Source organism: Rousettus aegyptiacus, unplaced genomic scaffold (assembly GCF_014176215.1).
Source record: "Rousettus aegyptiacus isolate mRouAeg1 unplaced genomic scaffold, mRouAeg1.p scaffold_m13_p_11, whole genome shotgun sequence".
Classification (NCBI taxonomy): Eukaryota; Metazoa; Chordata; class Mammalia; order Chiroptera; family Pteropodidae; genus Rousettus; species Rousettus aegyptiacus.
In genome coordinates, this window is record NW_023416286.1 from 14,104,478 (window position 1) to 14,120,507 (window position 16,030).

At 40.7% G+C, this 16,030-nt stretch overlaps 1 protein-coding gene across 3 annotated transcripts in view; it reads left to right on the forward strand.

The window, feature by feature from the left end:
* Window positions 1–16,030, forward strand: part of RUBCNL (rubicon like autophagy enhancer) — an 87,770-nt gene that overhangs the window by 29,593 nt on the left and 42,147 nt on the right. For 2 of the 3 annotated variants that reach the window (XM_016123596.2, XM_016123591.2), the window contains exons 10-13: window positions 223–461; window positions 1,379–1,440; window positions 4,585–4,738; window positions 5,367–5,457. In XM_016123596.2, the coding sequence (XP_015979082.2) occupies window positions 223–461; window positions 1,379–1,440; window positions 4,585–4,738; window positions 5,367–5,457 (546 nt within the window). Of the gene's footprint in view, window positions 1–222; window positions 462–1,378; window positions 1,441–4,584; window positions 4,739–5,366; window positions 5,458–7,209; window positions 14,696–16,030 lie in introns of those variants that run through there. The other variant, XM_016123603.2, reaches the window with a different exon arrangement.

Consider the following 16,030-nt stretch of genomic DNA (forward strand, 5'->3'; position numbering starts at 1 on the left):
TTTCTGACATTGTTCCACAAAAGCAAAGCTCATGAATGGCAATGATTTAAGACTTCCAGTCCTTGCCAGGTGCTTTCCCGGCTGCTATGAAGTTGAGTATGGCTTTTGCAGCATGTAAGCAGCAATCCAAGACTTGACCCTTGGGTGGAATTGGACGTGGGGCCACCGAGGTTAGGTTTTCTACATAAGCTGATTTGTGCTCATCCCCTATGTGCTATGCAGAGTTTGTGAAGCGGCTCCGGTACTGCGAATACCTAGGCAAGTATTTCTGTGACTGCTGCCACTCATACGCAGAGTCCTGCCTCCCTGCGCGGATCCTAACTATGTGGGACTTCAGGAAGTACCACGTCAGCAATTTCTCCAAATGGTTGCTGAACAGTCTATGGCACCAGCCCATTTTCAATTTGCTGAACACCAGCCACAGCCTGTATGCGAAGGCCAAGGAACTGGACAAAGTGAGGGTGAGCCTTTTAGTGGGAAGCCAGTCCAGTGGCTGAAAGGGTCCTGCTGCTGCAAATGCATGTCACACTCATTAGAGGGGATCCAGACACACCCCTGAGGGGCGGATGGAGTGTATGCTTCAAGGCCCCATGCCTGCTCTGGCTCTTGTGAAGGCCCCGTGCCAAATTTTATATTTATGTATAGTTTTGCATTTATACATATCTTTTAAGTTTTATTTATAATTTTTAAAATAAAAATTGTATATGTTTAAGTGTGCAACATGATTTGATATACGTAGTGAAATGGTTACTAGTCGACCGATATAGCCATCTCCTCACACGGTCACCCTTTTGAGCGTGTTTGTGTGGTAGGAGCACCTGACATCAACTGCTAACAAATTTCCAGTATTCAAGTCAGGGCTGCTAACTGTAGTCATCACACTGCACATTAAATCTTTAGACTTATTCATCCTACATAACTTCAGCTATGTACCTTTGACCAACATCTCCCCATTTTCACCACTTCCCTGCCCCTGGGGACCAGCATTCAACTTTGCTTCTATGTATTTGGCACCGCATGTAAGTGAGACCATGCAATTTTTTTTCTTTCTATGTCTGGCTTATTTCATTTAGCACAATGTTCTCCAGTTTCATCCATGTTGTTCCAAATGACAGGATCTCCTTCTTTTATACACAGTTGTGTGTTTTTCTTAAAGCCTCAATGTCGTATAAGCTTCAGGGTCCACAAATCCTGAGTCCATCCTGAACCTTCTGTGGATATTTGGACTCAGTCATGAATCCCCACTATATAGACTTCAAAGGCTTGTTTGATAGAGTTGTAGCATTTCAAGTTTAGAAATAACATTTAAATTTGACATATACATTTTCAGTGTCCTTTATCTTAGTTAACTTTTGCCCTTTTTGGTTTCTCACATTAGGAAATCCAGGAGCAGCTATTTCATATCAAGAAGCTGTTGAAGACCTGCAGATTTGCTGAAAGGTACTACCATTGGCTGGGACAGTTTGGGCATGTGAGTTGGGAGAAACCGATAACCTCCACACATTTGCTAATCCTCTGTGTGCCTCCTGGTCTGGCTCCTCCAATACACAGGGCATCTTAACACAATACAGTTGCCCATTGGTATATAATGGGACATTGGTTCCAGGACATCTATGGATACCCAAATGCTCAAATCCCTTATATAAACTAACAGAGTCTTTGCATGTAATGTATATTTGCATATAGGCTACAGCAGGGTATGTCTACATATCAATCACATCTTTTGCATGGATTCAGCATAGTGCATAGCACATGGCAAAATCAAGTTTTGCTTTTTGGAATTTTTTGGGCTTTTTTATTTTTTCTCAAAATTTTTGATCTGTGGAAGTTTAAATCCTTGGATGCAAAACCCAGCCCACAGATCCAGAAGGCCAAGTTTAATTGCCTCAGATCTCCTTGGGAACACAGACCCTCTCTTTAAAGTTATCTTTTATTATTATTATTATTATTATTATTATTATCATCATCATCATCATTATTATTATTATTATTTTAAATTCTGGTAAAATAAATGTAACAAAATTTTCCATCTTAACCATTTTTACATAAACAGTTCAGTGTGTTAAGTACATTGTTTTATAGCTATCACCACTATCCAATCCACAAAACTCTTCATCTTGCAAAATTGAAACTCTGTGTCCATTAAACAATAACTCCCCAGTCCCTTTCCCCCCAAGCCCTTAATGACCACCATTCTGCTTTCTGTATCTATGAATTTGACTATTTTAAAGTATATTTGTGACTTGCTTGTTTCACTTAGCATAATGTCCTTGGGATTTGCTCAAGTTATAACATGTGCCCTAATATCCGTTTTTCTTAAGGCCGAATGTATATACCACATTTTGTTTGTTCATTCATCCATCTTGGGTTGCTTTCACCTCTTGCCTATTGTGAATAGTGTTACTGTGAGCATGGGCATACCAATAGCTTTTTAAAAAATCCTAATAGAAAAGTATGTTGAACTTTTATTGGCTGTATAGTATTCTGGACCATAATTGTCCTATTACTGATAGATTTTTAAATATCTTAATATTAAAATATGTTTTAATATTTTCATAGAGATTAAACCTAATAGATTTTAATAGACATTTAGATATATTTTTAATGTGTTTTGTTATTTTAAAAACTAGGTTTTACTTAGCGTAATACTCTTTAAGTTCATCTATGTTGTCACAGATGGTAAGATTTCATTTTTTATGGCCAAGTAATATGCTATTGTATATGTGTGCTACATCTTTTTTATCCAGTCGTCTATCGATGAACACAGGTTGCTTCCATATCTTGGCTATTATAAATAATGCAGCAGTGAACATATGTATCCATATGTCTTTTCATATTAGTCCTTTGGATTTCTTTGGATAAGTGGGATTGCTGGGTCATATGGCAGTATTTTGAGGAACTTCCATACTGCAAAAGAAATCAAACAGAGAAAGACAGATACCATATAATTTTGCTTTATGTGTGGAATAAAAATAAATAAATAAACAAGCAAGTAATGTAGAAACAAACTCGTAGATGCAGAGGACAAACTGATGGTTGCCAGGTGGGAGGGGCGTTGGGAGGATGGATGAAAAAGCTGAAGGGATTAAGGAGTACAAATTCGCAGTTATAAAGTAGTCACAGGGATGCAAAGTACAGCATAGGGAATATAGTCAATAATATTATAATAACTATGTATTGTGTTAGAGGAGTATCAGACTTATTGGGGGGATCACTTCATAAGTTAAATAAGTGTCTAACCACTATGCTGTATACCTGAAACTAACATAATATTGAGTGTCAACTGTAATTGAAATTTTTTTTTAAAAAAAATTTAAATTCTAGGTTTTAGCTGAATCTCTGTCCACATCCATAGGTATATCTTTAGGCTAAACTTCAAGAAGTGGAATTTCTGGAAACCGTGGCCATGAAGGTATAGGCTTCAATTCTCTGACAAAGATAGAGATTTTTAATGGAAAGAGAGGTTACTCAAGGAGTTAAGATTATTTATTATAATTGGATCATAACTTTAAAATTTTTTTGTTTTAAAGCTCTTTCAGTGTCTGATTTTTATTTAATGATGATGTATTACTTTTGAATTAAATTTTTGGGGAGGAGCATGTCTTCTGCAGTCATTTGGCTTTGAGCTCTCCCTCATTGCATTGGTGTGATATGTTGATTACTTCTCAGACCCCCAATTTTCTTGTCTATAACATGTAACAATGCCTACAATTCTTACCATCTACAAAAAGTTCTTGAATATCCATTCAGTGTTTCAGGTGTTTAAAAATCAACAGGACTCATTGTAAGTCCAGGAAGAAAACACAACTCAGTGGTGGACTGTGTGTTATATATGTGTGCAAGGAGCCCCAAGGGTGCAGAGGAGGCAGCATATAGTTCATAAGGGATGGGATGGAGAAGGGAGCAGGCAAGAAAAACCGAGTGCAAAGAGGAAGCAGTGTGAGCAAGTACCCCAGGCTGAATAGAGAGTTAAATATGGTTTGGCATCTCTAGAATGTCAGTCTAGTATAGGCAGTGGCTAGCTTGGGAATGTAGTGCTTGGTGATGCTGCTCTCTGATTTAGGGAACTCAGGAGGAGATCAGGAGGGTTTGGAGAGGGTTATGTTTAGTTTTGAATGCCCCTGGGACATCCAAGTGCCTACAACCAGCCTACACTTGGATACCTAAGTCTTAAGCTCATTGCTGTACTCATGGATCTGGGCGCTACAGGCCTGCTCATGAACAGTCTGGGACATCTGTCAGTGATGAACTTGAAATTTAGCTGGAATCGATAAGGTAGTGAGTTTTATCTCAGTACACATCTTTAAGATTTGAAATAATACTGTTTTCTTTTGCTCTGTGTGTACATGGGCAAGCTGCAAGAAACACATTGCTTATTCAGTTTTTTAAAGTCAGCATTCATGGAATTTTAATTTCACGGCTTCCAAGCGAACTTGCAAGATGTAAAGTGATGAGTAAGGTTAATTTGTTCTTGTAGCTAGTGAAAAAAAATTGAATTAAAAAAAAAATAAGTGAGAGTGCCTCATTTTGTCTAGGTCTCTGTGTTGATGAGTTCTTTAATCCTTTTTGTTTCCTCTCTGGCAGTGCATTAAAGGAATTTGAGCAAGTGCCTAGACACTTGACTGATGAGCTCCACCTGTTCTCCCTGGAGGACATGATCAGGGTCAAGAAAGGAATGCTGGTGCCCTTACTCAAGGATGTTCTGAAAGCTACGCTTGCTCACGTGGCCTGCTGTGAGGTGAGGTTTTGTAGGGGGCAAATGTGTCTCTGAGCATCAGGGCCTGTGGTGGGTGTTCTGTGCTTTACATCATTTAATCCTCACAAACCCTGAGGGAAGCGTTGACAACACTATTTCTAGATGAGTATAAATGAGGTTCATAGCTATTCAGTAACAGGCCGAGGTCCTTCTGCTAGCAAGTAGCAGGGTTGGGATGCAAGCCTGGGCCAAGCGACTTCTTTCTTAGTCTGGGTGCCCAGCCCTGCTTGGGGCTTTCCTCAGCTCCCATCTGCTACCATGTGCCAAATACAGCCATGTCGACTCAGGATCCAGTGGAACAGGTGCTCTGTCTCTAGTGTAGCTATCAGAAACAAAATTAGATCATTTAAGAATACATGTTTAAACTCATGATTTTCCTCTGGTGTCTCAATCTGCTTCAGTGTGAAATTTCTCCATGCAAAACAAATGCACATTTATTGTTCTGATTCATTGGAACAGAATATTATATTCTGTTCCTTCTAGAGCCTAGGATCATAGACGTTTAAAAATTGATGCTTATAAAGTTCTTTAAAAGTTGGTGACTCAGATTTCCTATCAAAATAAACAGCACCAATGAGGATTTTAACTTTTTGACTCTTTCTCTTAATAGCTGTGTCAAGGAAAGGGCTTCATTTGTGAATTTTGCCGGAGTACAGTCGTCATCTTCCCATTTCAAACCACGACATGTAGAAGATGTTCAGGTATCTTAATAAATTAATAACATAAACTTAATTGCTTAATAACTTAAGTGTAAAGTTAACATAAGTTCAATAACTAAAGCACAACATTAACTTAAGCTTAATAACAACTTAATAACTAAATTATAATGACAGCGATGTGTGCTTACATGTGAGATTGGAACTAATAAAGTTTAGGTGCATGAGGAGGAGTATTTGGGTGGGGCAAGGATAAGGGATGATGTTTCCTGGTACAGGATTTGGAGAGAGGAGGTGGTCTCTGTTTTTCCTGTTCCCCAATTCTTCTACACCAGGGCAAGCTACAGCCAGCCCAGTTTTGTAATCCGCTGTGGTCAGTCCAAGGCTTAAATTGTCTCTGGCTTCTTTTACACTACAATGGCAGAGTTGAGTAGTTGTTATAGAGACCATATGGTCCTCAGGGCCTAAAACATTTACTATCTAGCTGTTTACAAAGGTTTGCAGATCTTTGTTCTTCTGCATTAGTACCCAAGGAAAGCCTGTGCTCTCTAGAGGACCTAAGACTACTCTTCAAAAAGTAGAAGCAGGGGACCCTCTACACTGTTTCATGGGAGAGAGCTGGTGATTAATTCTGCCTTCACCCTTGAGGTGAGCAGGTCCTCTTCTTAGATCACTCAAGTGTTGTTTCCCCTAACTCATTAGGCAGTATTACAGGATGGGTTCCCCAGCAGAGAAGCAGGGGTTTCCATGCAGAAAGTTCGCCGAGCCACGATATCAGGCTCAACACCCATGGGGGTGTGAAGGCAGTGGGATCTGGCAAAGGGAGAAGTTGAACTGTGGCGTGGCTGTGATGCTGGAGAGCTCAACATGGTGGGAGTCCAAAGAGGGACACTGACCCCGGAGCTCCAGTGGCTAGGTTCTTGTCTTATGCCTCGAGAAGGAATTCAAGGTCATGACAAAGAGCAAGCAGGAAAGTGCTTATTAAAGCGATAGTACACACTTAGAAGAAAATTGAGGGCAGCTCAGAGAGAGAGTCTGCCCAGAGCTGTCTAAATTATGAGCTTTTGTGTTTTTAGGGATGGAGGGGTTGTCCCAAGGATATCCAACTTGCTTCCAGGTCTTGGCCTATTTCCATGCCACCTTGAGGGGAGGAGGCAGCCCAAGGCCATCTATCTTGTCTCCTGGCCTTGGCTTGTTTCTCATGTAGGGGTCTCACTTTTTGAATCATAATAGGGAGAGGGGCTGAGTAAGGGATTGAGGAAAAACTCCAGAGCCACGTCCTGGAGGGGAGGGAGAACTTCCCTAGGCTAACTATCCTGCCTCAGTTTCGGTGAAGGCCCAGAACATCTCATGGGGATTTCTGAAGCAGGAATGATCTTCAGCATTGTCCCAAATTGAGGACAAGGAGCCAGCCAAGTCTTTAAACCCCACATTGACCGGCTGGTGCCAGCAAGGGGATATGACCTCGAGGAGGCAGCTCTCTCCAATTAGGGCCATTTCCAGAGAAGGGACACAGCTTCCTGAGCCATGGGCTAGCAGTACTCTCAGTAGCTGAGGGAATGGCCCTGGGCAAGTCTGGGGGGCACAGCAGCAACCATTCATCAGGCTCTCTGAACCTCGTGTTCATGACCTCCTAGAAATGACATAATCCCTCTTAGTTTCAACCTGTCTGATTTCTTTTTGGACAGTTTTGGTTTCTGGATTCAGACTTCCTCTCTCCCCAGGATGAGGATGAGTGTCTATGTATATAAGGAAACAAGATAGCCCTTTGCTGATGGCTCTCACCCTTGCTTGCAGCTTGCAGAGCTTGCTTTCACAAGCAGTGTTTCCGGGCCTCCGAATGCCCCCGGTGTGCAAGGATCACAGCTAGAAGGAGACTTTTGGAAAGTTTGCCCTCTGCAGCAACATGATGCCCCTGAGTGCTGTGACAAAAGCTATTTAACGGGCCTTAAGATAACACCTATTCATGTCTATTATTGACAACATTGTTTTAGTTAAGTATCATATGTTAAGAAAAATGGACAATATTCTCTTATTATTTAATATTTTAAAAGTATGCAGATTCTTTGTTATTAAGCATAGTGGTTTTACTGGTGATTTTGTTTATACATGTTCAATATTATTGCTGCTACTGTTTTTTTAAGTTTTTTTTTTGATACTTGTATTTGAATAGTTGTATTTAACTAATGTTGGAATCTATTTTTTTATGAATTTTAACTAACAAGATGAATTGCTCAGCTCATCTTCCTGTAAAGCTTGTTTTGTGAAACAGATTGGCATTTTCATTGAACAAAAGTATAACCCCAAATCTCTTTGCTCAGGTTTCATTTTCCACTTAAATGCCATTTTGTAATTATATCAGTCTTATAGATTTTAGTTATTCCAGGGTTTGTATAGTAAGTACACATTACTTCAGCAGTTGCATATATTTCAACGTGAGTTTGAGTTGCTTAGCTATGTGTGGAGATGCCGTTTGAAGCAATTGCCTCAGATGGCACAAATCAAACCTGTATTTGTCATCTCTTTTCCACACACTAAGTCAACAGATGCTTGGGTGAGTAAAAACTCATCCCTGCCCTTTAGGATTTTGTCTCATAGATATAAAATTGAACATAAAGTATCTTAAGATTAAATAAGCTGTGGGAAAATATTGTTAATAACAATGTGACTTTAGTAATAACATTGAAATTATAGACATCAATTAGCAAGGTTAGGTGAATCACTAAACCTTTACGAATTCCTTTTACCTAATATTCCCTAGATGCTTTCTTCAAATATAAGAGACTATTTTTTTCTTCTACCTCCTGCATACTTTCTCCTGCTTGAGAAAGGGCTCCTTCCTAGCATGCGTTCAGTCTGGAATATGGGTGTCATATCTCCCAGGATTCACATGCCCTAACAAAAGCTGCACTGAATGAACTTCTTAAACAGCACAGACAGGCAATAAAGTGGTACAGGTAGTCTCCTACCCCACATAGCCTTGTGTGTGTATATCTGTGTAGTATGTGTTACTCAGTTGGATAATATTGAGCACATGAAAAGAAAGAGTGTCTCCTATCAGTCTGGTGTTTTTTCATCCTGTTACATGTTTTCCCAACCTGATGCCTCTTCCAGAGCTGTGCTCCCATTTATTATTTAAGCCATGTCTCTTTTAAACAGAATTTAGTCACCTGGGATAAGACAAATAAGGTCAAATTAAAACAATGATTTATTCTTACCCATAGTTTATATTCCCTGTTAGGAATCAGGGGTCAGAGTGGTATGTTGATATTCATTATTCAGCTCTACAAGGTTCATGTCAATATCTCACTTTTACAGGTTGAGAAATCTAGACTTAGAGACGAGAAATAACTCATCTAGGTTCCCACAAGTAGTGCCTGGTAGAGCTGGGATTGACATTTAAGTCTGTCTGCCTCCAAAGTCCATGTTCCTACCCTCTACTTGTGTGGTATTTTTTTGAAATAATGTGAGCAAAAACAACTTAAATTTGTAAGTGCTGCTCCAACAAAAGTTAGCGGCATTGGGCTAAGTGCTCTCTCATATTGCCTTGCATTGACTTGAACTTGCTGTGACTTATGCATTGCTTAAAGGTCTTTGTGTTCAGGTGCTGTGTTTGTTACACACTGGCCAGTATGTGTGTGACACATTTTTGATGTTGAGGAAGAGTGCACAGCAGCTGCCAGGAAATGATGCTTTTGATTTTTTATTTTGAGGAAGAATGGAACAATAAATAACCACTATACAGGTTTGACTGAGACATGGTTCTTCCCCACCATGGTAGTAGAGGTTCCTTCTCAGTAAGGTGCATGTCAGAACAGAGAAGTGACCTTAGCCCATATGTAGTACCCTGTAGGGAAGTAGTTGTGACATGTATTGCTCTTTAACGGGCTTTACTCCTTGCATAGTTTTTCTGTACAACTTCCTTGATAGTTCTCATCATCGCCCACCATAAGACATCAAGTTGCAGTTCTGTGATCCCAGTGATCAATTTTCTGCCTTCACACAGTTCACTTGGAAAATTCTAGTAACACGTTCTTTATAGTTGTGATCCTCAGCTGCAGGTAGGGCGTATTACCAGGGGACTTTCTGGTGTGTTGACTTAGGTGAGAGTTATTAAATTCTCAGATCTGCCACTTCCTACCTGAGTGACTCTAGGCAAGCTACTTAAATTATCTGAGCTTCTGCTTATAAAATGGGAGACAGTAACTATATGCCATTTATACAAGGATTAAAGATAAAAATGAAGAACCCGTCAGAGGGTCTGGTACTAACAGGGGCCCAGTAAGTGGTGGTAATTAGGTCTAGACAAATTAAAAACTGAATTATGCCACTTGTTTTCTGTATCTTTCTATAAGCTATCTTCTGAATCTCAATTTACTATGAGGGTGAGAATGATACCTACTATTATGAGTTGAATTGTGTCCCCCAAAAAGATATGTTGAAGTTCTAATTCCAGGTTATTGTATTTGTGTGACCTTATTTGGAAATAGAGTTATGAAGAGGTCATACTGGATTAGGGTGGATCCTGTTCAGTGACAGGATCCTGTTCTTATAAGAAGAGGGAAATTTGGACAGAGACATAAACACAGAAATCAGAGAGAATCCCATGTAAAAGAGGCAGAGATTGGGCTGATGCATCTACAAGCCAAGGAACATCAAGGATTGCTGGTAACCAGTAGAAGTGAGGAGAGGCCTGCAGAAGATTCTCTCTCAGAGCCTCCAGAAGAAAACAGCCCAAACGATATCTTGAGTTCAGAATTCTATCATCTAGAACTATGAGAGAATAAATTCCTGTTGTTTTAACCCACTCAGTTTGGTAATTAGTTATGGAAGCCCTAAGAAAATACACCTACCATTTGGGGTTTTTAGGAAGGTTAAATGATAAGTAAGTAGCATGTGTAAAAGAACTGGCACAGTTTCTGGCACATGAGGGGCATTATTAAGTATTGGACCTCTTACCTTCAGGTATCAAGACATAGAAAATGGACTTTGAAAAATAACAACATAAAAACCTATACCATCCATGGATTTATGGTTATCTATATCAATAAGAAAATTAGCAGTTGAACACTACTACCTTTTCTACTCAGCTCTTAAGGGTTGGAGAGAGCTGGATTTGGAAGGTGGTTTGAATCATGGAGGGGGTGAGGGATGCTGGCTATTACCTCATTAAAAAGCAGATGAATCCATCTTGATTTTCAGACGTAGTAGAAATTGAGATATATCTTCAAACAAATCTCTAGTGAAACCTTGATTGTGAGCATTATGAAGGCCCTTCCCTTCCCTTGTCTGCACAGGGTTGGATTGGGATCAGTGCTGCCCCAAGTTGACCTCACTGCTGGCCCAACTCATGGCATCTTCATGTACCAGGGGTCAGGTTCTAATGGCCTGTCCCCATCCCGGGTTCATGCAGAGGAACTCAGAGGGTGAGAGAGGCTGTTAAATAGAGGGTGTTGTGATGTTCTGTGGAATAACTTTGCCTGTGAATGACCATTGGCAGGTGACTTTTGTAGCCCTTAGCTGTAGGTGTCTAGAGTATACAGTCCTAAGAGATTGGAAGCCAGTCAAGAACAGGATTCCATTTTCAAGTCATGACTGAGACATCACTGGGGCAACCATTAGGCAGAGGGAAAGATCCACATTGCTGTGGAGAAAGAGCCATTATACAGGCCATAAAAGAGAGAACCAGAATATCTATGAAAGTATAAACTTTAACTGGCACCAAAGAGTAACTTGACAGTGCTATTGTCCAGCACTGGGGGTGGGGAACAAGGCATAAACTCTGCAATCAAGGTGTTCACAGTCACCTCCAGGGAGGCTGGCAGGAGCAGGGTGACAGGTATGAAAAATGGAAGTTAGAATGCATTTGTTCTGAGGTTGAAGCAGTCGAAACACTGAGGAGTGACAGGTTCCCATTTGACACTCCAAGAGGGGTTGTGGAAACCTATCCTTGAAGCCTCGACCAGAATCCATATTAAAAGGAAGAGAGAGAAAAGGCTCCAGGAGAGGAAGAGCAGCATAGGGGCACTGAGGTAGAAAATAGACCTCTCTGAGGAATATCGAGTAGATCAGCATATAACTGAGGGATTTGTATGGGAATGAAGCCAGAAAGGTTAGCAAAGCCCAGAACATAGAGCCCAGTGAGCATGGTGGGGTTTGTACTCTATAGGAGACAGGGAGGCTTTGAAGAATTTTAAGGAAGAAATGGGCACAACTCAACATAAACTCAAGGAAGAAAATGCTGGGTCCAACTGTAGAATGGATCAGAGCAGGGAATGGAGGCTGATGCCCAAGGGTTGTCGAAGGGGAAACAGAAAAGAAGGTATGCTTGAAAAAGCAGGGAGCAACTAAAGTGAAAAGATGGAGGCACTCATCTCAGGCATAAAATTCAAGGGAACTCCCAAAACTTGGTGTCCAAGAGAAATTACATTTTCAAACAATTTTTAAAAATTAATGTGAAAAAATCCTACCCTCCACAAGCCCAGTTCAGCCTCATTCATTTCACCCAAATCCCAGCCTGTGGGAAGGACACGGAGGAGACACAGTAGCTGGACATCAAGCCTGGGGGTTGGGGGCTGGCAGGGGTTGCCCCAGAAGACAAGGGCTGTAGTAAAGGAAGAGAGTAGCATTGTTAACCAAAAGGGGACACAACTGATAGAGGTTTGAGCAGGCAGTGGGCCCTCTGCAGGAAAACTTGGCAGTCATCTAAGAATAGGGTCTGGGAAAAATGGATGCCAGAGCTTCTGAGTTGTGAAAAGGATGGGTGGGATCATGGGGGAGAGGAAGGCTTTGGTTCATCTTCAGAGGCTGGAGAAGTGAGCAAAAGAGACATGGAGGATCCAGTGTCATGGGCTTTGGGAGAATTTTGAGAACAGAAAAAGAATCAATGGCTGCAAAGAGTTCTGAGAGCTCCTTCCATTTGCAATAATGGGGTAGAAGCAAATATTAGAGTTTAAGGAGGGGAGGTGCTCTTAAACATGTGCAATATGTTGAAAAATGACCAAGGTTGAAAGGGAGGCAGGAAGGGGAAGGGCCTACTACTAACATTTATGGAGCCTAGATAAGAAAACAAATGCAGGCCCACATATTATATAACTCAGTATTTAAAAATTAAACAAAATATGTTTTATCTTTTTATTGTGATGAATATACCCTCACCAGGACCCAGCTAGGCAGGTTTGAAATTCAAATTCTCAGAGCCCTTGGTGCTCTGCTCTGTAACGTGATGGCTCAGGGATCATTGGTGAAGGTCTAAGGTTTGCTTTCTTTCTCTTGTCATTTCTGGCTCCATCCCACAAGCAGCTGCCCTTGGCTTTCCCTTGGTCTTAGCGGGGCAGCACAGTTCACCTTTAAAAGATTGATATAGCTTCATAAGTTATATAAATGTCTAAGCATTGTACTGTATATCTGAAACTAAACTAAATTAAAATAAATTTAAATTTAAATATAATGTTATCATAGAAAAAGAAAAAGAAGAAAAAAATTGAACCAAGGAAAAGGTCCTGAACAGCCCCTATAAATGGTCTGGGGCTATCGAGCAGGGAATTCTGGAATACCCAGAGCACTGTCTAAAAGAAGGGGTGGGGGAAAAAAAGAAAGTAAAAGGAAGGGTGGGGGCTTAGGATGGGTATGTCTCTTGGCTTTAGTCCCATCACCTGTGGGGAGGGACATAGTCAGGAAGGCCACAGCAGAGCCTGAGTTCTAGGATCTAAATGCACACTGACCTCAGGCAGGAGATATGGGACGAGCAGGAGCCTAAGAGAAGGAACAGGGCGGGAAGAGGATGAGGGGGCCGCCCTAGGACAGGAAATGCCTGGAGACCCAGGCAGAAGCCTGAAAAAATACTGAAAAAAGTACAGAATTTGCCTCAACTCTATGATCAATCTCCTAGATTCTCAGTTCAGTCTTCTAGGCTAGGAGGGCTACCCTTACATGTGTGAGGAAGCAAAGGAACTTGTTTTCTCAGTTTTATACCGGGGCTTTCCATTCGTGTTTGCTGTCTGTCTACCGCGATATCACTTGTAGAAGCCCTATTTCAGTTTTTCGTATGAGAAAAGGAGCTATGGTTCCTCTTTTCAAGCCAGTTGGGGAATTATTTATTTAAAGGTAGAGGCACTTAAATTATTGTTTTAAGGAAGCGTGCTTATAAAGAATACTGACAAATGAGATGATGCAGTTCTCTACTTCATCCTTCTTTGGAGATGAACTCAGAATGCTCATGACTTAGAGGCTTCTGTCCAGCTAATGTTAAACCAGCTGAGAACTGGTGGCAGGGTCTGAAGTCCCAAACTCCTCCTTGATAGGTTTGTGTTATTGCAGGCAAGATGAAGAAGCTGCCTGGATGCATTAGATCACCAGTCCTGGCCCTCAGAGACAGGGGCCTGCAAACCAACCCTTCACCCACAGAGCTTTTCTGCCACCAGCCAGGCAGAGGTAGAAAAGCTTCTAATTGCTCATTTGAGAAGTATCTCTTCTGTCACCTCCCAACCTTCATCATATTGTTCTCATCCTCAGTCCCATTCACTTTAAATAAATTCCAGCCTTAAGTAAAAGTTAATAAAGCCATTCAATAGGCTATTTAGGCAAGTTGTTGCTAGACATATAAGGATGTCTTTGGGCAAGGGCTTGACTCCAGTTACCCAGATCTGAACTCTTTCTCCTGTACTCTGCGCATTATGGACTCCACAAAAGTCAAACAAGAGAACATTGCCTTACTACTGTGGGCGAAAGGCTCTGGGGACAGCTTTTCTATCAACAGCCAATAGAAAATGGCTTATTAGTAACTAGTGGACAAACTTTATTACATCAAGCTAGTGGACAGTGGCTTCCATTAATCATGGGCCTATAAGGAAACCAAGAATTGTGTGTTTTCAACTGGTAGCATGTCTAGCAATATCTGGCTTTCCTTCATGGGCACACATTTAAACTCCATGTCTTAGTCCTCTTGCATCTGGGTGAGCCAATGTGGCTGAAGTGTAGCCAATGAAATAAAAGTTGGAAATGATGCATATAACTTCTAGTTTGGCCTTAAAGCATTCTGCCTGACAGAAGAGCCACATGATGGAAAAATCCCAGATCCTTGAGTGATTGTTTGATAGAGCTACTGGGAAGTGTGGCACTTGTGTTGGACTTTGCACAACTAAAAGTAAATCTTTATTTCATAAGTTACTGAGATTTCATTTTGTCTGTTTTAGCAACATAAACTAACCTAGCCTTCCCTGACTCATACAAGAGGTCCTGATGCCTGTTGTCAAGTGGATGAGCAAGCAGGGGAAGGATTTGTCACACAAATCTGTTCTCCTTTGCATTAAAAATAAGTAACCACATCATATTTCTCCACATAAGCCAAATACCTAGGAGTCATTCTTATTTTCCCTTTTCCTTCACTCCCTAGATTTAACAATAAATTCTGTCAGCTTTATCCCCAAAATGTTTTGGATGACTTCTCACCACTACCACTGCTATTGCAACAGTCCAAGCCCTCGTTTCTCTTTTGGGTTGCTTTTTATCATCTCGAGTTGACAATATGGCAATTTCATATGGTTCAACCTAACGAATTGCCTTCTAGCCATTGCCTGATCCCATATTTGCCCCTCAACAGTTTATTCTTCGCACAGCAGCTAGAGTCATCTTCATAAAAGACATAAAGTGGATCCTTTATCTCCCTGGCTTAAAACCTCCTAAGGTTCTCTGCTGCCCTTAACATTAAGTCCGAAATCATGGCCCAAGTCAGTTCCCTATTGGATGTGGCCTCTATGACCTCCTGAACGATTCCACTCTTTTTCCCATCAGGCACCTCTGAGAAATTCCTCTTAACCTTTCTATAGTTCCCTCACTGCACTCTCAAATCACCCCATCCTTTTTCTTGGGATACAGAACTATAGTGACCCAGAGTTTAGAGTCAGAAAAGTATTTGGATCTTTTTACTTCTGATTCTGTGATGTGTGGTAGATTTCTTGAATTTCTTGAGACTCAAGTTCTTTATTTGTGAAATAGTGATAACCTATCTCAGAGGGCTATTGTACAGATTAAGTGATGTAAATTATTAAAAATACTTAGTACCCTGTCTATTACTTTGTATATAAAGTTGGCATTTATCATGTGGCCTTCGAGCCACTCCATCTATCCCAGTCCATCACCTTTTTCCTTTCTAAATAACCACTTCTCTAATCTTGACTCAAGCCTGGTATAATTCAAACGTCTGACTCATTCTCTTTCCCTCCTGGTCATCTGACCCTAAGAGTCCTTTATAGTATAATATCAGCTTTTCTAGGGGTTTCCTTTACATCTGAAAACTTATCTTTGGGATGTAAGCATGATTGTTTTTGCCCGTGGGAATGATGAGAACACTGAGCAGAGAATTAACAGTCAGGAAATCTACATTTGAAGGCTCAGACACTTTCAAGTTATGTGACATTGAACAGGATCTTAAACTTCTCTGAGTTTTTTTTTCTTAATCTGGAAAATGAGACATAGCACCCATCTTGCAGGGTTGCTGTGATACATAAGATCATATGAGTGAAAGTGCTATAACGTAAAGTACAATGTAGATATAACTCGGAATAATTACTCTCTTCTGATACTAATATGCACAAAAACCTAACACCTGTCATTTTCA